This window comes from Schistosoma haematobium, chromosome 3 (assembly GCF_000699445.3).
Source record: "Schistosoma haematobium chromosome 3, whole genome shotgun sequence".
NCBI lineage: Eukaryota > Metazoa > Platyhelminthes > Trematoda > Strigeidida > Schistosomatidae > Schistosoma > Schistosoma haematobium.
Genome location: NC_067198.1, coordinates 44,684,521 through 44,709,268, shown reverse-complemented (window position 1 = coordinate 44,709,268; position 24,748 = coordinate 44,684,521). Strand labels below are relative to the sequence as shown.

The window sequence follows — 24,748 nt, the reverse complement described above, 5'->3', positions numbered from 1 at the left end:
GTTGTTAGGAAACGGGTACTAGGTAAGGATGGCAAATCAATTGATGAAGTAGTGAAACTTGATCAGTTGAGATGGCTGGGACACGTGTTACGTATGCCCAACCACCGACTACCTCGACGTGCTATGTTCAGTGGTATAGGAGTAGGTTGGAAGAAAGGTAGGGGCGGCCAAACCAAAACATGGCACAAGTCCATGAAGTCACTGACAAGTGGACTGAGTCATGTTGGTAGGTGTAGACTACCTGGTTGGGGACCGCGAGATGATAGCGACCGATGGTTAGAGACCCTGAATGACATGGCTCAAAATCGTTTGCAATGGCGCAGGTGCATCCACTCTTTGTGTTCTCCTAAATTTTGATCTCCTGATTCCTCCTTGTCTCTTTTTTTCTCCTCTCAAATTTATTTACCGTATTATACTCTTTAAGTAACATCTCCAAACCCTAATCTTCCCGGTTACTGCTTATACTCTTATTACCTCTACCACTACGGGATTTGAATCGACCACTGCATCTCTGTGCTAATGTGGTGTGGCAACTCGAACTGATGTACGTACGTACGAATTTCTACGTTGTTACTGACTGACTGACTGTTACTCCTCATGGCGGAGTGTAGACCGCTCACCAGCATTCTACATCCAACTCCGTTTTTGGCAATCTTTGTCAGTTGTTACCAGTTCTTATTCATCCTTTTCATAGCCTTCCTCTTTTCCATTTACCTTCAGAATCCCATGTTAGCACTTACCTTATGATGCACTTTGGTGATTTCATCAATGTGTGTCCTATCCACTTCCAACGTCTTTGAAAAAGTTCGTCTTCAGTTGGAATCTCGTTTGTTCTCTTTCATAGTAGGCTGTTGCTGATGATATCCGAACAACAGACATTCAGTATCTCGTGTAGACGATTGTTTCTAATTGCTTATGTCTTTCTGATGATGGTTGTATTGGTTCTCCAAGTTTCAGCTCAATGCAGTAGAAATATTTTGACGTTCGTATTGAAGATTGTAACCTTGATATTGGCTGACAGTTGTTTAGATTTACATATAATCTTCAACTGTAGGAGTACTTTCATTGCTTTGAAAATCCTTGCGTCTACGTCTGCATCCACTCCTTCACGTTCATCGACGATGATGCTGAAAGTGAAAAATTCCACTTCTTCCAGATTTCCTTCATCAAATGTGATTGAGTTGGTGTGTATTCAGCTTGCGCTTAACTTTTTCTGTACTTGTTCGACTGTTGTTAATTGCTGTCTTCTTGTTCTTCTTTTCTTGAACCTTATTCAGGGTTTCCACAGAGATCTATTCATTATGATGGTGCTTCTTGCGGCCCAGAACCACCTGGCACTTTGGAAATAATACTTCTTTAATCCCTTTCCAATTGTTTCATCTTCTTTCAGTAAACCTCGTAATGCTTGAACCTGTTGTCGAAAGCTATCTTGAATTCGTTGAGTTTGTTAGTATGTCAAAGGGAGACTATTTCGAACCTTTGTAATGCTGTTTGTCCAATTGTTCAATACTTCGCTAGTTGAAGTTTCATCTTGGCAACCACCAGGTGGTGATCTGAAGCTATGTCAGCTCCTCTCCTGGTTCTCACATCTTCCATTGATCTTGTGAATTTCTTACTGATGCAAATATGATCTATTTGGCTCTCCGTGGTGTGATCCGGTGAGACTGTGGTAGCTTTGTGTATGTGTTTGTGGAGAAACATTGTGCCGCCTGCTACAAATTTGTTAAATGAACATAGATTTGCAAATCTATGCTTATCTTCGTTTCTCTCTCCTGGTCCATTTCATCTAACATCCCAATTCTAACTAGATCATCGCTCACCAGCTAGTCTCCGTTGACTTGAACTTTATGTCTTAGATTGCAGATACAAAAATAAATTAGTCATGAATACCGTCATTCACAATGTCAACTGAGACTTAGTTGAACACGTCTGATAATTTTGAAGCTTGGAAGAAACACCAGAAAATTCATTTTAGCTTTTAAAGGTTATTTAATAATTACCTCTCAGTAATGAAGATAATCTTTAAAAAAATTTAACATTTATAACTACTGGAAAAAAATGGTTTTAATAATTTTTCTGGTTAGCGTTTTTCTAGCGAGTTAGTTTTCTACGAAATGGGGTCGCTAACCCCATGCTTAACCCTCCTCTTTTATCCGGTCTTGGGACCGGCAGTAGTTCCAGAGCGACTCCAAGTGGAGCTACTGCGAAATAAATATGAAACTAAATAGAGCAAGAACAACCATTGATGCAGAATAGTATGAATTCATATTATTTCGAGGTTTCTCGTCAGCTGCTTACAAACCAAAATCGTGATAGAATTTTTACATGGAGATAGTGTGAAACAATTGACATAAATGAGTGTAATCAAGTTATTTACACTCATTTATGTCAATTGTTTCACACTATCTCCATGTAAAAATTCTATCACGATTTTGGTTTGTAAGCAGCTGACGAGAAACCTCGAAATAATATGAATTCATACTATTCTGCATCAATGTTTGTTCTTGCTCTATTTAAATTCATAAAGGGAACCAATTGCATGAAATATGAAACTATTTTTGACAAAACAGTAAGAACTTAATGAATAGTAATAGTGATAAAAATGACAATAATAATAATAACAATTCAATTATTCAGTCATTTTCAACACAAAACATTCAGTACAACTATAAATTCAGTCTACACAAAATATCTCATATGTAACTATTAAGAATATATATTAAAATGTTTCTCAATAGTAGTTTTCTGCCATTCATTTTGAGCGGTAAACATTTCCAATTATTTTCATGCTGGATTACCTATCAGTTTCAAAGTATTCTGTCTTTATTTCTAAAAAAAAAACAATAGAAAAGAGGGAAAAAATATATGTTAACCTTAATGGTGTTTATGACTGTGTATTCTAGTATTTAATATCAACATTAGGTTGAGGGTTATACACATTAACCTGTCACTGACTACATTGCACAATTTACACACAACTACTTTATTCAAATAAATTTGAAAGAAAGAAATTTATTGAACTAATTATAAATTAGGTAACCTAAAAGCATAGGATTGACTTGTGTAAATCAGATCATATTTCATGTTGTTATAAACTATTCAGTAAAATAATACAGATCATTATGAGTAATAGTCTCTCATCCCTGTGGATTATCCTGGAATATTTTATAGTTAAATAAAGAAACATGCTGAACTGTTTTGGCATCCTAAGTCATATATACCACAAAAGCACTTATTTATCAGAAGGGACTTTGTGGAGATTTTAGTAATTTCAATAGTTGAAATCATGAGTCAATTGAAGCTAGACCACCATAGAAAACCTGGAAGTACTAGACAGCCATTTCGTCCTAGTATGAGACTCTTCAACAGTGCGCATTCACGATCCCGCCCGCCCCAGTGAGATTCGATCCTAAGACCTATTAGTCTCACGCGCGAGCGCTTAACCATTAGACGACTGAACTGGTCGGCATCCAACGATGTTAATGTCGAACTTCAATCAATCCACGAAATTGCGTCACCGTACACCATTGTCTACAGTGAGTTACTATCTCATAACAGACCTAGTTGAACTTCACTGGTCACGGCTTCTCACTAAAATTAGAACTAGAATTGGTGGCTTATGAATAATTTTGTAGCTCCTCAGTAGTTCTATTAATAGATTACATAGATAAGGATGTATCATGAACCAGGGAAGGCTAAAAGATCTATGGTGTTGTTGTTTGAAATCGTTAAGTAATGAATATACATTGAACTAAGAGACTTTTTGATCTTTCCTTTAAACCGATTATGATGTCTATTTGCATTAGTTTGACAAAAGTTCTAAATTTCTGAAGCATTAATTTTGGAAATTCTTATCTTTGTGTGGTTAATTAATGAATAAAATAGATATATAGTTGATAAATGAAGCAGTAAATGAAAAGAAAAAATTAACGTACTCAATGAAAATAAATAAAAACAGACTATTTTTTTAAAATTTTATGCAATATCTTAAGTCTAAGATCCCTCAGAATAATGCAAGAGTAGATCGATCAAAGGTTGGGGGTGATTAGGCTATAGTATACCATTAGTCCTTGAACTAATTTTGAGGACAGTCCAAGGGTAAACTTGAGGAAGTCCTAAGAAACTCAGAAAGAGCTGAAGATATTTCATATAATCATCTTTCGGAAGAATATTCCAGAATCCCTACGTGGAGCTTCCCTATCGGGCAAATGCTAATAATCCCCTGTATGCGGATTGGAGGACTATAATGATGATTTCCTTTTTACTAAAAACTATAAATACTCGACAGTTTTTTTATACCATAATTGAAATTATTTGTAATAGCATTCCTTTCACTTGTCTTATCTTTTCTGATTTTCGACGTGGAAGTGTTCTAGCGTTCGAGTGCTCAAGTTATACGCGGTATATTAAGAATCTAAGCTTTAGATATAACAACAATTAACTGTTAAAATAAATCATGCAGCATGGTATTGGATTCTTGGCCGAAATTTTACAGATAATAGTGATCTACGGTTGGAGAAAATAGACGATAGGGTACAAAACTCATCATGATGTTGTATATTTATTGATCGTAGTATTGTTGTATGCCTTTCATTCCTAAATTTTACTCGTCCTTCTTATGTTAAATTCCAAAGGTTTCATTTTCCCTTACCGGTGACAAAATTACTTAAATCCCTTCAATTCCCATCCTCTTTTTATGTGGTAAATTGTGATGACATTTTTTCTTGAATTTTAAGCTGTTTATGTCATAAATGCTTATTTTATTCTAATTTTACTTCAATATACATTGCAAAATAGAGAAATAAATAGCTTGAGTAAAACACACATTGACCACGTTCATCTTGTCTGAACCACATAATAATAAGTGATAGGATTAAAAACAAATTCCATTTTATTTGAGTCGTATCTGATCGATTTGGATTTATCTTAATAAGAAAATCGACACTGACTAGAAAACTTAGGTCCTACATTCTTCTTCCCACTACTAACGACTATGATTTAAAATAGATAATGAAAAGTTTCCAAACGTCTATGTAAGAAATTTATATGACACCACAGACTGGTTGATATAGTGTTGAATGATCCAACGACAGGTTAGAGAAAGTTCCAAAATCTGATTGGTTTTTTTCTTCAACTTGACTGGTATTATTTGAATAGCCTCAAAACGTTTTACTTACTGGTTTTTTTGATATAAAATTGATTGTTTGGTATTAACCAAAGAGACATTTGGTCCTTAATTCATATCATTTCAGTAATTCTATCTAGTGGTGACTCAATAAAATCAAGTATATTGTGATTGTTTTACTCATGCTTACTGAACAACAAATATTTATTCAATTGGTAACATGATTAAGGTACATTAGAGAATAATAATTGATATTTCAATATTTACTATCAATTTTCATTAGCTGTTATTACTAACTAGATAAAAACAAAACAGCATACCCTATAAGCCGAAAAAGATAATTAAAACTACGAAGAGTAAGGAAGTCGTTCATCATGAACCCGAGGTGTCAGTTATGTATAAGGAGAAGCCTTCAAAAGTTGCTCCGCTTGCTGAAATAGCAAAGAAAACGGTGGTTGAGAAGAATGTTTTCAGTGGCTTAGAAGTTAAGCGTTCACGAGCGAGACTAGTAGGTCCTGGGTTCGAATCTCGCTGGGCGGGATCGTGGATGCGCACTGCTGAGGAGTTCTATATTACAATGAAATGGCCTTCTAGTCCTTCCAGGTTTTCCAATGACTCATGAATTCAATTATTAAATTACTACAATTTCGACAAAACCTCTCTCTGATTAGAAAGGTATATTTCATAGTTTTATTATTTTAAATGAGTTGTTTTACATAATCTATAAACATGAAATTGAGACAGTTATTCAATTAAAATAATAGACAATAATCGCTGTATTCTGACCTATTACTTTCATCTTTTGGATTTGAAGTTCTTTGGATTAATCCATAATCCAATTCAATAATCTTCTTAAAAACAAACTATTCCACATTTTATATTCCAAATATGAATTGTTATTCTTGAGTTTCTAATTCTCTCTATCCTCTTTATATTCAAATCATACACTAAACAATAGTTTAGTGGGAGATAACAACTCACTGAAGACAATGGTGTACGGTGGCGCAATTTCGTGGATTGGTTGAAGTTCGACATTAACACCGTTGGACGCCGACCAGTTCAATCGTCTAATGGTTAAGCGCTCGCGCATGAAACTGATAGGTCTTAGGATCGAATCTCACTGGGGCGGGCGAGATCGTGATTGCTCACTGTTGAGGAGTCCTATACTAGGAGGAAACGGCCGTCCAGTGCCTCCAGGTTTTCCATAGTGGTCTAGCTTCAATCAACTCATGATTTCAACCTGTGAAATTTCTAAAGCTATCCACAAAACTCATTCTAATAGTTTATCAATGGATATATCCCATACTTTTAACAAACAAAGCACAATTACACGAACTATTCTTCAGTGTTTAATCATACAAATGATGTATTATAACTTTTTTTATTTCAATGGTTAAGATCATGAGTCAGTTGAAGTTAGACCAACATGGAAAACCTAGAAGCACTGGACGGCCGTTTTGTCCTATTTGTTTTAAAAATAAAATGTGGTTCATTGTATTGTTCTTCAGAAAATAAAAAAATGGTTTATCCATTTGCTATGTCTTAAGTATGGATACCAAATCTATGTGCATCATTTTCTATTTATAGTTTGTTTAGTCTAAACATACGTTTAGTTATAAGTGTTTTCTTCTTCTTCTTCTTCTTCTCCTTTACTTCAGAATCAGTGAAACTATAAATTATGATTGACCTTTGAGTGATGTTAGAGTAATCTTGACAATGTCCACCTATCAACTAGAACTAAATGACGAACATAAACCTGTGTGAGGAATTAGAATTATAATTTGCAGTTGATGGTTAGGAATTCGATTTGAGGTTTTCATCATGAACTAAAATGCCAAACTACTATTTATCCGTATAAATAAATGAATTTCGTGCCAAAATTCAAGACATGTTATCTTAGTCCTTTAACATAATCAAATGTGACATTATATATACAAATAGTTATTACATATATTGTCAGTGTAATAGTTAGTTGATACTTGTCTTTTATCTTTTTTTAAAATCTTTGTTCTAATTGTTCTACTGTATCATTCATAAATTAAGAAATTGTTTTACGGAAGTATAATATTCTAGAGTACTGTACTAGATTCATTTATATTTATGTACATGTTTAAACGTAAAACAAAGAGGTGTCAATTCTTTCGTAATTATCGAAGTACATAGGACAATATTTAAAAATTTGCACAAGCAGGTGGCTATCAAGACTCAGTAGCTAAGTGGATAACTTGGTGGCATTTGAAGCTAAGTGTACCGGGTTCGAGTCCCGACGTGAAGATCAACTCTGAGATGCAAGTACATCTAGCTGACAAGTCCCAAATAAGACGAAACGCGCGTCAAACTGAATTCCACTGTTAGCCACTATCCATCTTTGTTACTAATAGTTTAATATGTGGTTACATTTTTGAAACAATTATGTTCTACTTTTTTTCCGTTGTCATGGCATTATCTATGGAAGTTCTTAAAATAAAAAAAAACACTTCAAATAATCATAATCGAATAATATTGAATAATGAAAATTGGTTCAAAGCTTTGATGAACGAAATTTTTTATAGAAAAAAAAGAAACGTTTTTTTACATATTGACACTAATTTTTTTCATAATAAACGGGATACACCTATTAAGACATTAAATAAGAAAGATTAGTTCAGTGAAGAAGTCTTTCCTTCGTGGCGAACTCATTTTTAAAGCTGTACAATCGCAAATATATATACTTATTTACTCGCGGGGTGCGCACTATTGAGGAGTCCCATACTAGGACGAAACGGCCGTCCAGTACTCCCAGGTTTTCTATGGTGGTCTAGCTTCAACTGACTCATGATTTCAATCAGTGAAATAATACTGATAGTAAACTTCTGTTAGACATGGTAACAGTGGGGTAAAATAAACAAAGGTATTAAAAAATTTTTTTTAGAAAACAAGGAAAGTTTAATAATCGTTTGATTGTTAAGAGCTTAAGTATTTATAAAAAAAGATAGATAGGGAAATGATCAATGGGAAAGGATGGCTCAGCATGATAAGATAAAATGTTGAAATTAAGATTAAATATAATCAGGATAATCGTAGAAACAGAAATAAACCAGTTGGAGGTAAAAGATTTAAGGGAAAGATGGAAGGTGAAGCAGATGGATGTAAACGAAGAAGAGTATGGAGAAAGAGAAAAAATATATATTATAAGACATTAACACCACGGTAAAAGAAGAGGTTGTACTAGTCTCTTTTACATACACAATTCACTTGTTTCTGGCCATTTGAACTGTTGTCATAATCAATGTTGTAGAATTTTTTTACATAAGGTATATATTTATAATATTCAGTCTTCAATTTATTTACACCCTTGAAATATTATACGAATATGTCTTCAGCAAAACTCCCAACTAAACCTTTTTCATGTAAGTAATTTAAACCCATTACATTATTATGATTTTTAAATATTACAGGTTGTAAGCAGCTGACGAGAACCAAACAAAACAAAATGAATTCATACTATTCTAAAGCAATTAATCTCTTTGATAAATTTCGATAATGTAATAATCTTCGTCTTCATACTATTCTGTTAGAATTTTTATTCTTGCTCTTTTCAAAATGACAAAGGAAATCATGTGTATAAAAGTAAATATTCAGTTATAAAAGACCCTATTTAATATTGTATACAGTAATTTATTACCAATAGTTACAAATGAGATGCTTTGTTTTTTCAATTTCTGAAACAACTCAACTTAGCTTGATTTTTATCAGAAGGGACTTTGTGGAGATTTTAGTAATTTCAATAGTTGAAATCATGAGTCAATTGAAGCTAGACCACCATGAAAAACCTGGAAGCACTGGACGGTCGTTTCGTCATATTGTGGGACTCCTCAACAATGCACATCCACGATCCCGCCCCCCGCGAGATTCGAACCCAGAACCTATCAATCTCAACCAGGTCTGTTGTGAGATAGTAACTCACTGTAGACAATGGTGTACGGTGACGCAATTTCGTAGACTGGTTGAAGTTCGACATTATCACCGCTGGATGCTGACCAGTTTAGTGGTCTAATGGCTAGGCGCTGGCGCGTGAGACTGATAGGTCTTAGGATCGAATCTCACTGGGGCGGGCGGGATCGTGAATGCGCACTGTCGAGGAGTCCCATACTAGGAAGAAATGGCCGTCCAGTGCTTCTAGGTTTTCTATGGTGGTCTAGCTTCAATTGACTCATGATTTCAACTATTGAAATTAGTTTGATTTCCTTGAAAAAGCTTGGACCAGATTGCCAAGCGAAACGTTGGCTTTACTTCAAATTTTTTCGCTGAGATTTTACAAATACATTCTTCCTCTTTAGTTTTATTTTGTTTTAATAATGAATTCCTTTTTCAGATTATGTAGTTATACCACTTTTAGATATAGATATATAAGCGAACAATATTGTTTTTCGACTAGATCTTCATCAAGCTTTACCTCTAATATACAGTAATGTATTTATATGTATATACGCAATGAATTGCACCAATCAAATCAGTTTATGAGTCAATGATAACAATGGAATAGATTACATAAAGAAACATAATAAGTGAATAAGCACACTATCAATTTGTAATCTATTTTGATTGTTATCATTCAACAACACATGTAAGTGAACAATTGTTTTCAATTAGATCATTATCAAGCTTTACTTTAATATATATGAATATTTATACAATAATGTTAAACCAATCAAGACAATTTTAAGTCAATCATCATTATGAAATAGAATATATCATCGCATATATAATAGGTTATCATTAACTCATAAATTGATTTGATTGGTGCAATTCATTTCGTATATGCATATAGATACATTACTGTATATTAGAGGTAAAGCTTAATGAAGATCTAATCGAAAAACAATATTGTTCGCTTATATATATTTATATGGGAATTTCATTTGAATGTATTATTTTCCAAAATGTATCCATTAATATTAAATTAACTATTTATGTTAACGAGAGGAAACTTTTTATCTTTTCATTTCAATCTATTGTATATAAACATGTTTTCTTAAACATTCACTGACCAGAGATAAGATCTATATAGTGAATGAAATTTCTTCTCATACGCACACATACACACAATCTGTTATTTGAATACTTTTTATCTCTTACATACTAATGTAAATACCTACTTTAAACATTATTAATGTTGATTGAATGACCAATTCAGTATACAATAAAGTGGAGAACTATGTACCCTTAATTATATTCGATTATTTTCATGTTTGATTCTATATTTCCCTATAAAAAAAAAATAGGTTGGACTAAATTGCCAGGTGAAATGTTGGATTTATTTGAAATTCATTCTTCCTCTATAATGTCTCATATCAATTCAGAGTCTAAATTTAGACGAAATTTCTTATTTATTTAAACATTCATAAAGTTATTTATCTAAATAAGCCATTGATTTGATCACCTATTTAAAAATTTATAAATAACACACATATCTCCTTGACTATCAAAGAAAAATTCACTTTCCTCAAGACAGAATTTATAATAAATATAAAACTTATTATTTATCACTTATGGAAATTAGCATTCATGTAATAATAAATAAGTGTATTTTGACTTTAAAGTGAATCTTAAAGCAATTAGTCCCTTTTGATTAATTTCGATAATGTAATAAGAAGACGAAGATTATCAGAACTGTGTGTCACATCCCACTGAGTTTACCAATTTAAATGTGTGTATGTGTGTGTGGTCACACATACATAGCGAAAGGTAATCTTACTTAGTTACTTACGCCTGTTACTCCTCGTGAAGGAGCATAGGCCGCTCACCACCATTCGCCATCCAACCCTGTCCTAGGCAATCCTTTCCAACTCCTTCCAGTTGTTATTCATCCTTTCCATATCTGCTTTTATTTCCCGACGTAATGTGTTCTTTGGCCTTCATCTTTTTCGCTTCCCTTCAGGATTCCAAGTTAGGGCTTGTCTCGTGATGCAGCTTGACGATTTGCGCAATGTATGTCCTATCCATTTCCATCTTCTTTTCCTAATTTCTTCTTCAGCTGAAAGCTGGTTTGTTCTCTCCCACAAAAAGCTGTTGCTGATGGTATCCGGCCAATGGATGTTGAGTATCTTGCGTAGACAGCTATTTATAAATACTTGTACTTTCTTGATGATGGTTGTAGTAGTTCCTGAAGTTTCAGCTCCATACAGTAGAACTGCCTTGACGTTCGTATTGAAGATTCTCACTTTGATATTGGTTGAAAGTTGTTTTGAGTTCCATATGTTCTTCAATTGTAGGAATGCGACCGTTGTTTTGTCAATCCTCACCTTTACGTCTTCATCTGAACCTCCTTGTTCATCGATTATGCTTCCCAGGTATGTGAAGGATTCTACATCTTAGAGAGTTTCGCCATCAAGAGTGATTGGATTGCTGTTCTTCGTTTTGAATTTGAGGACCTTAGTTTTCCCTTTGTGTATGCTGAGGCCTACTGATGCAGAGACTGCTGCTACACTGGCTGTCTTTATCTGCATTTGTCCATGTGTGTGCGATAGGAGGGCCAGGTCATCTGCGAAGTCCAAGTCGTCTATTTGGTTTTGAGCTGTCCATTGTATTCCGTGTTTTCTCTCAGATCTGGAGGTTTTCATAATCCAGTCGACCACCAGAAGAAAGAGGAAGGGAGAGAGTAGACAGCCTTGTCTGACTCAGGTCCTTACTTGGAATGCATCTGTCAGCTATCCTCCATGCACGACCTTGCACTGTAGTCCGTCGTATGAGTTCCGGATAATGTTGACAATCTTCTCAGGAACTTTGTAGTGTCGAAGAAGTTTCCATAATGTCTTCCTATCTACACTGTCGAATGCCTTTTCATAATCAATGAAGTTGATGTATAGTGACGAGTTCCACTCAACTGATTGTTCGACGATGATCCGTAGTGTTGCAATTTGGTCTGTGCACGACCGATCCTTACGGAATCCAGCTTGTTGATCTCGAAGTTGGGCGTCTACTGCATCCTTCATCCAGTTCGGCAAAACTCTGTTAAAGACTTTCCCTGGTATTGACAGTAATGTGATTCCTCTGTAGTTTTCACATTTGCTCAGGTCTCCTTTCTTTGGAATCTTGACGAGGTGTCCTTCTTTCCAGTCCATCGGCACTTGTTCCTCCTCCCAAATCCTTTTGAATAGAAGGTAAAGCATGTTTGTAGTTACTTCGATGTCTAACTTCAGTGCTTCAGCTGGTATGTTGTCGGGTCCTGCTGCTTTTCCGCTCCTGATTTGCTGATGGCCATTCTGATTTCGTCCTTCGTTAGTGGGTTGACGTCTATGGGAAGATCTGTGTGTGCTGCTTAGATTTCCAGTGGATTCATTGGGGCCGGCCTATTCAAGAGTTCCTCGAAGTATTCTACCCATCTGTTCCGCTGTTGTTGAATTTCAGTGATTGGCCTGCCTTCTTTGTCTTTGACCGGTCTCTCTGGTTTACTGTATTTCCCTGCTAGTTTCTTCATTGTATCGTAAAGCTGTTTCATATTTCCTTCCCTTGCAGCTTTTCCCACCGTCGTTGCTAGTTCCTCCACGTATTTCTTCTTGTCGGCTCTAATTCTCTTCTTCACTTGCTTGTTTGCTTCTATGTATTCAGCTTGTGCTCCGACTTTCTCTGCTCGTGTTTGGCTGTTGTTAATTGCTTTCTTCTTGTTCTTCCTTTCTTTGATCTTGTCCAGTGTTTCTATAGAGATCCATTCCTTATGATGATGCTTCTTTAGGCCCAGAACCTCTTGACACGTTGAAGTCAATGCTTCTTTGATACCTTTTCAGTTGTCCTCCATAGTAGTTTCTTCTTCTTTCAGTAGATCTTGTAAGGCTTGGAATCTGTTGTTGAGAGCTATCTTGAATTCATTGAGTTTGTCAGTATCTCGAAGGAAGGCTGTATTGAACCTTTGTAGTGCTGTTTTTCCAGTTGTCCAGTTCTTCTTTACTTTACTTTTAAATTGGCTACAACTAGGTGGTGATCTGAAGCTATGTCGGCTCCTGTTGTGGTTCAGTAGCTGAGTGTATAACGCGATGGCGTTTGAAGCGAATGGTACTGGGTTCGAGTCCCAGAGTGAACATCAACTCTGAGATGCAGGTACATCCAGCTGACGAGTCTCAAACAGAACGTAATGCGCGTCCTGGATTCCACTGCTAGCCACTATCCGTCATTGCTTACAAATAACTTGTGAATTAAGGCAATATTGAGGCATACGCACAGTATGCACATATGACAATAACAGATTGATCAATTGCAGTCTTAAACCTCAATGGGATGATACAAGCCAAACAATACCAAGTGAATAAGTACATTCAGTTCATTGTTTTGAACATATGGTAAAATTGATCTTTAAAAACCCTATTACAATAGTAAAATAAATGATATAAACTATAAAAGATGATAATAATAATGAATAGTTGTTTGACCAGATATGTAAATTAATCTAAACCAATACTTCTTTTTGTTATGAACTGTTGTTTGTTTGTTTTGAATTATCTAGTAAAACACAATCTATTTCAACAACTTTATTGTACTTTATAATATTTAGATTATTGTATAGCTTATCATATTTCATTTTTGTATTAACTAACGACCGTCCAGGACTTCCAGATTCTCTATGGTGGTCTAATTTTAATCAACTCATAAATTTAACTATTAAATTACTACAATCTCCACACTCCCCCCACTCCATTCTAATTATAGTATTTTCCTGTTTTGTAAAAGTGGAGTATTCAAGTAAACCAAATAATTATACAATTAAACGTTCACTTCAGTGATATACATATGTTAATCTACATACACATAATTGATATTTACCTCATTGAAATTCATATCTTTATTATTATAATAAATTAATTATTAACTGCTATAGTTTAATTCATGAGTCAATTGAAGCTAGACCACCATGGAAAACTTGGAAGCACTGGACGACCGTTTCGTTTTATTGTGGGATTGCTCAGCAGTGCATATCTATGGTCCCATCCAGCGAGATTCGAACTCAGGACCTATCGGTCTCGCGTGCAAACGCTTAAACATTAGACCGCTGAGGTGGTCAGCATCTAACGATGTTAATGTCTAACTTCAACCAATCCACGAAATTGAACCACCGTCCACAACAGACCCAGTTTAACCCCACTGGCCACTACTTCTCAACAAAACTCTAGGAAATACCTCTTGAATCTCGAGACTGATAGGTCCTTTGTTCAAATCTCGCGAGACGGGGTCGTGGATGAGCACTGCCGAAGAGTCCCATACTACGACAAAATGGCCGTCTAGTTCTTCCACTTTTTCCATGGTAGTCTATCTTCAATTGACTCATGAATTCAACTACTAAAATCTCCACAAAACCTCTTCTGATAATAATTACTAACTATCATCATGGATAGAATATTCTCTTATTCGGATTTATTAATGTATTCTCCTGGGAGTTCAGTATTTTTTTTTAAAAAAAAACTTTTTTTTATTGTACCATGAATTTATTGGAACAAAATCATTATGAAAATGACCTAGATACTTGTATAATTTATTAGTTTGGCCTTGGGTTTTTTTGTATTGATTTTGCCCACTGAAAGTTTTCTTACTATCAAATAGTAGTATATAGTCTTAAAATCATTATTATTATTATTATTATTATTATTATTATTATTATTTTCTAATGACCTCATACTAACTGGTACAACTGGACAACTATGATAGTTTAATAAGAATATGAGATACATACAATGTTCAAAATTCTCAATAGTACATCTAATTACTCTAATAATAAGTAGTATAGAATTCCAATCTCTAGTAAAAATCAATTCCTTCAAAGTGGTTTTAATAATTTTTTTCCTGGTTATCGTTCTTTTTTTGGCGAGTTAGTTTTCTACGGGATGGGGTCGCTAACCCTATGCCCAACCCTCCTCCTTTATCCGGGCTTGTGACCGGCAGAATTCAATTCCTTCAAAACTATAAGCATTTCTTGATGAATTATGTTAAACATGTATTCTTGCATCATTGTCTTTAATTATCTCATAAAAGAATTATAAACATCAACCAATGATTATTATATCTGACATGTATAATTTAGATTGTATTTTAACAAAATATGTTTACGTGAATAGAATTATAGAAATAGGACAAAAAGTTGAATTAATTCATTGAGTACATTTTTATTTTAGCCTGTTTGTAGCGTTCTATAAAACACTAGTCAGTTGGCTATTAGTAGTATATTAATGATGTGTTTTCTTCATCAGTAACTTCTTTTCTGATTACTTATTTATCTATTTAAATACATAAAAATTGGTACAAGGAGGCACAAAATAGATATGCGCCACATAAATCATTCAGTTTGTGTGAGGACTGGGATACTACCCGGATGCCCAAATCGAAGGCAGGTGGTTTTCTTAGAGTGTCACACCCGGAACCTTCGATCTACACATCTGATACACAAGGAAACGGGACAACGTCAGGAGATGCAGTCCCATGATAACCGGTGACCAATAATTGGTTCATACATCATTTGTTTTCTCAGGATCCTGGAACCCATGTGCACTAATGGTTCGGAATGAGGGTTTTCCAACTTCCCTAGGTGGATCCTCCATATCCACCAACCCGTTTAATGCTCCGGATATTCGCTTTCCGTACTCTCAAGTTCGTAAACAACACCCCTGTTGAGAGAAGGCAGTGAGTAGGAGTCCCTTAACAGTGACTGTATACGCCTGTCCATGTGAGAGCATTTCGAGTGCAGAGGGAGTGCAGATTATCCTCAACCTCGATAGTAGCAGAGCATTTAGGGGCGATCTAATGTTCAGGGATACACAGGATTATCCTCATATACTAATCATACACTTCTCCTTATATGTTTCGTAATGTACTCAGGTTCACCATGTATTACCGAATCAGGTCATATAAACATTTTTTCAATACAAAACATTACTAGTAAATAAATGTTTATAATCATCTTTTATTTTGATCATTACAGTAGTCATTTGCTTTCAATTCTCAATTCGAAAATATAATTTCATTAAAACATCCAATTTAACATTTGTATGATGGTTAATATTGTGAAAAGAAAATGAATAATAATTGTTTATAAAAGAATCATTATTTACAATAATGTATTCATGAGTCAGTCGTAATCAACACCACTGGTGCGAGAAGGCAGTGAGTAGGTGTTACCTGCCAGTGGTTGTATGCACGTGGCCATATGAAAGCATTTCGAGAGGTAGAACTGACTTTCCCCACTCTCAGCCGTACCAGGGCATTTGAGGGCTTTTTTAATTTTCGTATCTTGAAACAATTGATAATGAAATTGAAGTACTCAACAATTAAGTATACTACTAACTGTTTATTAATACAGATTCTTATTAGTAAATATCATTTAGGATGTGTAATTAGGTTTAGATATCAAGTAAACATGTTTCATAATTAGTTACTTTCTATAAAAAAAGTTAGTATGGTGTGGGTTACTTATATCCATATAAGTAGTATATAACAGTGGTCAGGCATAGAATGTGTTTCAGCAGAAGATCGATAAAGAAAGAACGGAATCGGAACGCAATTGGTATGAAAATGTATGAACAATGAAATCTGAGACAATGGACTTATATTTGCAAACGGAACAGTGAAGTTTGAGACGATGGGTTAATGCTTTACAAATTAACTATTTACACTATATGCTTTTCAGATTTTAGTGAGACGCTCTGTAATTTCGTGTTCTAATACATTCGATTGTCCCCATTCATGGTATTGTCCACCACATTAGAAAGTTTAGTTAAATGTCATGTAAATAAAGATGTTTATATAGTATTTTTCATTCCAATAATTTAATAATCTCGAATGAAACATATATCTTTACTATTATCATCTATACAATTTAGCTTTAAGCAACTTCATCTTTTACTTTATATTATGTTCCTGATAAGTGTTTAACATCCTTAAATTGTTCGAATAAACCATACATTTTGTATTGTCTAGTAAGTTAAGATTATATGAAATGAAATTTATAGGTAGGTATTCTAATAGTCCAGTAATTTCTACTTTTACGTAAGTGAACTGAGTGAATGAATGAATGAATGGTACTTAGTTGATATCTTCAGTGAATTAACATTTAGTTAGTAAGAGATCTAAAGATAATACTAAAATAACATCAGCTCGTTGTTTATAAATCATACTGTTAAAAATCAACTAAACATTTCAAGTACAACTGATAATTCGGTCATTCGATAAGAATGTTGATAAATCCATATTAGATCTATCCATATCAATGTAATCACAAATAAAGCTTACCGTTTCGGTAAGTGATATTTTAAGAAGTAAATAGATTATATATAAGAAAACCGTAAAACTCCCATAACTACATGCTAGATTATTGAGGGGGAGGGATAGGGATAGAGCCATTAATCCTAAGGTTTACTCCATTTGGGACTTTTTAGCGATGAAATATATGTGGTCTTCAGAAAACGGATATTCTACGTAAGATTCAAACCCCTATCACCAAATATTCTAGTCAAAAATATCATCATTACACTACGTAGTTAGTAAATTCAAAGAATCTTGTTGAAGTATAATTATATACTTAAATTTTTATTGGTTCGATTAGACGATATATACAATTAGCAACTGAATGGCAATGGAGACTAATCTCGTTTATCAACACTTTGGAGATCATTTTCCGTAGTTAATCAGTAAAGTACAAAACAGAAACTTATATTTTGCTCTATGTATTCGACTTCAAACCCCACAGTATCGAATTTATCATTCAGTATTATTTATATGATTAAATCTAATCCATCACAAGCTCATATATATTCTTCACCCTGCTAAAGCATTACTGTAGTTAACTTAGAGCCACATCTGTGTACATGAAAACATTTTGCAATCCAATGTATTCAGTTTTCCATAGATCCTCTTATTTTCACTTCGACGCATATTTTTGTCTCTTTTTTCACTTTATCTTATACTTCTAAATTAATTACATTAGATTGTATGCAAAGGAAATTCATTCTATGAAGTAATTGCTTACTTACGCCTGTTACTCCCAGTGCAGCATAGGCCACCGACTAGCATTCTCGAACTCACTCTGTCCTCGGACTTCATTTCTAGTTCTATCCAACTGTTGTTCATTCTTCTCATGTCTGTCTCCATTTCTCAGCGTAATGTGTTCATTGGTCTTCTTCTTTTCCTTTGACCTTGAGGATTCGAAGTGATGACTTGCCTTGTGACACAGTAGGGAGCTTCCCTCAATGTGTGTCCACTATTAAGTAATCTCACCTATAAATTAAATTAACCTTATAAAACCGTCTAATCAATTAATATAATTGTTTAGTTATAAATGATTAATATTAAAACAAAATTCTGGAGATTTTAGTAAAAGGTCCTCACATTTATATTTCATTAATGTTTGGAGTGATTCAGTAATCACCAACATCCTTGGATGTTAGTCCAAATATGTTGTTAATTAACTGAAGTACAAAATGTAGACTATTAGATTATAGTTCAGTGATTCATAGTTAGTGCGCCTACTAAGAGCCAAGAAAATTATGAGCTCAATTTTTGATGGGGTCAGGAATCATATATTAAATTGAAACATACAACTATCCACCCATCCTCACCACTAATCTTCAACTATATTCTGTTTGATATAAATAATAATAGGAATTTTCAATTTTTCAAATATACACCTTATTTAATTTGTTTTATTCAACAATAACATTATTGATATTTTGAAATCGACTTTATTGTAGATGTGAAATACCATCCAATACTTATGTTGAATTTGTTCGTGTAATCTGGCCAGCTGGTGTAAATTCAATAATATCTCCTTCATCGTCACCATCATTATCCTCGCCAGTATCTTTATCATCAACAACTAATGGTGATACAAGTTCTTCCGTAGAAGTTGAAGAATTCTTTGATACTCAAACAGGATCAACTAGTAGATCTTCTGAAAGAAATGACATAAGATCACATAATATGTGGGATGTGTTCCATAGAAGTGTAATCAGTTCAAAACGTAATGTAACTGAAATTGTTGCTCGTTTCAGAGAAGATTTAGTTACATCTAATCCATCTTCAAAATACAGGTAGATTTATATTTCTACAATAAGCACTTTTATGATAAAAGTCAGTGTAATATTTGATGTAACTAGTTTTCTTACATTATTACATCAAATCATTAAGGAACAATCAGTGCTTTGAAAGAAAGAATCATTTGTTTGATCTTCTTACATCTAATTTCAATTATTTTCTGTTTATTTCGGTAGTTTGATGAGATTAATTAAACCAGATAATAATTTTACTCACAAATTAATGTCCTCTGTAGAATAACTGGAAAACCAGTTGTCCTAACTAGTTATTTTATGTTCATCCGAAAGTCTTCAACAATATCTACTAAAGATTCTACACTTTCATCAGACTCTACCTTCAAATTTCAAGGTGAAAGTTTCTAGTTTGACCTGTTACATTTCGACTCACTGTTGATGATGATGATCGATAGAATTTAGTCAAGAATGGTTATAAAAAGATAATAATATGAGGAAGAATCTAATCAAAAGTAGTATTTTATAGATAAGTATTTTAGTTCAAATTCATTTAATACATATGAGAAAATTAGGAAAAACTGAATAAAACTTTTTTCATTCATTTATGACATGAAATAGAGTAATTATGCTATGGAACAAGTAGATACTTACAAAAATTCATACCCATTAACATGATTATGACTTTATTCAATTATAATCAAAGTAGTATAATTACAGAATTTAATATTAACTAACTCAACGTATCTGTAAACGTCTCGAATCCTGCGAGCAGGATCGTGGATGCGCGTTGGTGAGGAGTCCCACAATGGGACGAAACAGCCGTCCAGTGCTTACAGGTTTCCAAAGGTGGTCTAACATCAATCGATTCATGATCTCAATCGAAAACTCAATAGAAATTGTTGGTAGGTCAGGTACAAATGAGCTATTTAATTCGAATAACCTCTAACTTATTTAACGAGTAAGTTGTTCGGCGGGACTATAATTTATGAATGAACCAATCAGGCATAAGATAATGGGTCTCGGATTTTAGCGGGAAATTCACTTATTCATTTGGCTAAATAGAGTTTCAGCATTATAGCTGATATCAGTTCGTGATGAAAACCTGAAACTTAACTTTTAAGCTTAATCATCAATTGTAAATTATAATTATAATTCGTTATACAGGTTCATAACCCTCATTTGGTCCTGGTTATTAAGTGGACACTCTCAAGGTCAGTCTAGCGTCGCTCAAAGGTCGTCCAGAAATTATAGCCTCACCGGTTGTTCATTTCACTATGATTATATTGCATATTACGAATGAATACATTTGTAGCATATTTTGCATTTTTTTCACCAATTCTCTATATACTACTGTAGATTTTTACTAATCTCTGTTTTAATTTCTCTTACATTTTAGTTCAGCAACTGAAGCGTACAAATTACAATTTCGTGTTAACAAACCTCAGTCTAATTCACCTGGACGTGTTGCACCAAGAATATTTTGGAGTTTAGTTAGTTTAAGTCGACGAAATTCCCCAGATCATTCGATTAGTGCAAGTCCAGTTGTGACAAGATTGAATATTGAACCGTCTGAATTCAAACACATAACAATGGTGTTAAAAGTAAGATATCTTTTCTTAAAACATGACATTTTTGTTTGAGACGACTTTGTTCATCACTGTAACACAATTTAATTGTCATCCAATTTTTGTTACAGTAGACAAAGTATGAGAATTGTTCATTTTAATGTTAGCCCTAATCAAGGATGAATACAGCACACCAAATAATTGAAATGGGAGAATCATAGAACAGTCTCTTTGTTCTAGTTTGAAACATATCATTTACGTGTACGAACAAACTGAACGGTAAACAAGCCCTTGAATTTCATCTTCCTCGGTCAGTAATCAATTGGTGTTCTATGATCTACATTTCATACTTCAGCCAACTGACTATACATAGTCACCATAATAAACCATTGGTATATGTCTTAGTATTAAATCTCTTAAACTCTATAGTTTACGACGTAATGAGCGCTGACTACTAATGAGCTACAAACTAAGGAAAATCTAGTTTTTAAATGTTTCCTCCAGTTTATAGTAGTTCCACAAGTATTATGACTAAATAATTAAAGTCAACATTTACCCCTTTCATTCTGATTATATATAGACCACGTTGAATGAAACGTTTAAGGTTGAATCTGAATGTTATTCACTAATTTCACGGCATTACAATTTATATCAACATACCAATCGAGGAAGTTAGGATGATAAAAACAAATCATCAGTATAATGTTATGGATATTGTTGAGTTTTAATTAAGATCATAAACCGATCAATGGTAGACCACCGTTGAAAATTTGAAAGCGCTGAACAGTCGTTTCATCCTAGTATGGGTCCTTACCTCGAGTTCCGCGTGCGGGATTATGGATGCTCACTGCTGGTGACCTAACACTGATTGGTTTATAATCTCAATAAAAACCAAATCAGTCATAATTTTAATATCAATTTAAAATCATCAAGTAAATTGTACGAAATAATAATACAATACTCATTATTTACAATAAGACAAGTTGGATGAATTTTTGACAATCCAATCAATTTTCTATCTTTAGGTATAAATTACCATAGTATGGTAAATATAAACTAGGGATATTTGAGTCTTCCGATATGATTCATATTAGCAGTTAATCACTTCATCATTTGATTAAGGTTTAATCTCATCATCCTTAAATATTTAACATACTATTCTTGTATGAAAGAAATATATATTAAAGTCTCATTCACTTTCTATTCTGTTGTAGTCATATATCTATTTTCCTTTTCTTTTCTTCTCTTTCCTTCTCATATACTCTTTGGTTCCATTTTTTTTGTTACTTTTTTTGTATGTACTTTATTCATTTGAATATAATGGTATCTATTTCTATTTATTTTCTATTTATCAATTCATACATAAAATGAATACAGTCATAGATACAAAAAATACCGTCACCACCACCTCCACCACCCCCCTCTAGTGTATATTTATATACTAACAGTTGTCTTTTTATTATTAGTGTTCATTGTGTATACATGTTAAGTCACTTATAACTTGTTACTTCACTTATATTTAATTCTATACAAGTACATGTACCAATTTATATTATAAATAATTGAAGTATACCAATATCTTTTTTGATGTTCACTAAAATACAATTTGATGAATGAAGATAATAACATACATATTGATATTCATTTACACAAAATATCCATTCCTTTTATATTAATGTGTACCTGTTCTGTTCAATATACATACATATCTCACCTGACCTTAATTTCGGTTACTTTAATTCATTCTAAGCAGTATGAATAAAAAGGTTGTATTTTGTGTTTCCTCTACATGAACAGTCAAATAATTTATAGAAAGGGAATAACAATAAATGGTACAGGTAAATCTGATTAATATAAACCCACATTACTTGTGTGCATACATGACAGCATATCGTATTTTTTTTTGTTCTTCCGAATAACTAAATAACATTGTTCATGTTTAATACTATGCACAATGTATTCGTATTCGTTTTTGTGCTATTTTATTTGTATTTAAGTATGTAGGATGAAAGGCTTCGAGATATGTGTTTATTTTCGGTAGGATAACCTTGACCTTTAAATGAATAATAAACAAATGAACAAACGATTTTCTTCAATTGTAACTATAAATTGAATGTGTCTAAATGTAAACATGAATTAGTGATTTGGTTTAAAAAAATAAAGGAAAGAAACTGTCTTCGGTTTCATATTCCTTACAGTTGATCGAATTCTTTCAATTTACTTTTTGATTGAGATCATGAACCGATTGATGTTAGACCACGATGGAAATCTTGGAAGATTTGGACAGCCGTTCCGCCCTATTGTGGGACTCCTTAACAATGCGCATCCACGATTCCGATCGCGGGGTTCGAACACAGGGCCTTCGGTCTCGTGCACGAACGCTTAACCTGTAGACCACTGAGCTGGTTGTCATCCAATGATGTTAGTGTCCAACATCAATCCACGAAATTGCGCGACCATCTTTCATTGTACTGAGGTAGATACCTGTCTCTACTCGACACGGATTAGCTTCACTGGACATGGCTTCTCATTAGAACCCCGAGAATTCCCTCACGAAGCTAGTCAAAAGTGAGCACATGGTAATTATCAGTATAGGTTTCAATTTAGTTCAAAATGAAACCTTAACATAAAGTGACTCGATATTCGGTTGAAATTCGAACTGATATAATACATATCAGAAGGGTTTCTGTGGATATTATTATAGTAGTTTCAATGGTTGAGTCATAGGTCCTGGGATTTGAATATCGCAAGGTGGGATTGTGGATGCACACTGCTGAGGAGTCCCTTAATAGGATGGAAAGGCCATCCAGTGCTTCCGAGCTTTCCATGGTGGTCTAGTTTCAATCGGTTCATGATCTCAACCATTGAAATAGATATAATACATTTGAAAGCATTTTGCAGATAGTGTTGTTTGACTTATAGTATGTTTTATGATTAACTAGTTCAGTGTTTAGATCAAGGACCGTGACAACAGATGACACTGGTTCGAATGTGAGTAGTCAGGAAAATACACTTTGTTGGTGAGTCAAAACTAACACGAAACCTTTATCTAGATAGCCCTGTTGGTTACGTGTAACAATCTAAAACAATTACCTTTATTTTTAAATAACGACATAGTTAGTGGTCAACCATATATTTTTTTTCAGACTGTCTTTATTAGAAATCTAAAAAAGTAATTCAGCCAAACCGACCTTATGTTTCTCAGTTTACATCACCACTACAAATCAGGAAGGACTGGGAGGTTGTTAAGTTCCTGAATGGGAAACTTCAGCCTTTAAGTCATGTATTGAGCGCACTATTTTTACGCAGCTGAGATGAACAGTCCTCATATCCAACATAATTCACCTCGAGGAGTTTTAATTTAGGCTGAAACAACGGTTTATAGCACTTAGGAACTTTCTAATTTTCTAGCTGATGTCATTCAGTGACAGAAAGTAATCTACTTGACCTACCCAACTAAACATATTTTATAAAGCTCAGTGAAGATTGATTCCATTTCCATATTAGCAATACTTATTAACTTTAGCCCGTTCAATAAACACATTTTAAATGTTCATTTCCAATTCTACAGTACAAACCCCCTTTGGAAAGTATGATATATAAAGAAGTGAATATTTGAAAATACCTTAACAGAACAAAGAAGTAGGGAATAAAAATGATGCATGTTTTTGAAATTGATTTATAGGATTAACTAACAATAAATATCATTAAGCTGAATAGTTGAAAACTGTCGATAGAAACCCTGACTGAGTTTTTTTCTTTGTAGGGAATCATCAACCTAGAAATAGGATTGTTAAAGCAAAGTCAAGCAAATCTTGAACAATTTTTTACTGAGAATATTATTTGTACAATCGTTTATTTCATAGGAATGAAACTATAGATAGCTATATTTTTCTATATTTAACATACCTTCTGAACACCACAAATAGAATCAAACCTCTTTCGAGCAAATATATTCAGCCATCCTACAGAGAATCTCGATTCTTGATGAAAGCTAACGCCAAAAACCAAATGATATGATATCTATTTATGATTTTTATAAAAATAAATATCCT

General features: G+C 33.7%; 1 protein-coding gene across 1 annotated transcript in view; it reads left to right on the top strand.

Moving 5' to 3' along the window:
* The window catches only part of MS3_00005862 (uncharacterized protein), a 95,015-nt gene that overhangs the window by 5,645 nt on the left and 64,622 nt on the right, over window positions 1-24,748 (top strand). Inside the window, exons 3-4 of the mRNA XM_035729497.2 lie at window positions 18,832-19,170; window positions 20,525-20,729. Coding sequence (XP_035586598.2) covers window positions 18,832-19,170; window positions 20,525-20,729 — 544 coding nt within the window. The remainder of the gene's footprint in view (window positions 1-18,831; window positions 19,171-20,524; window positions 20,730-24,748) is intronic.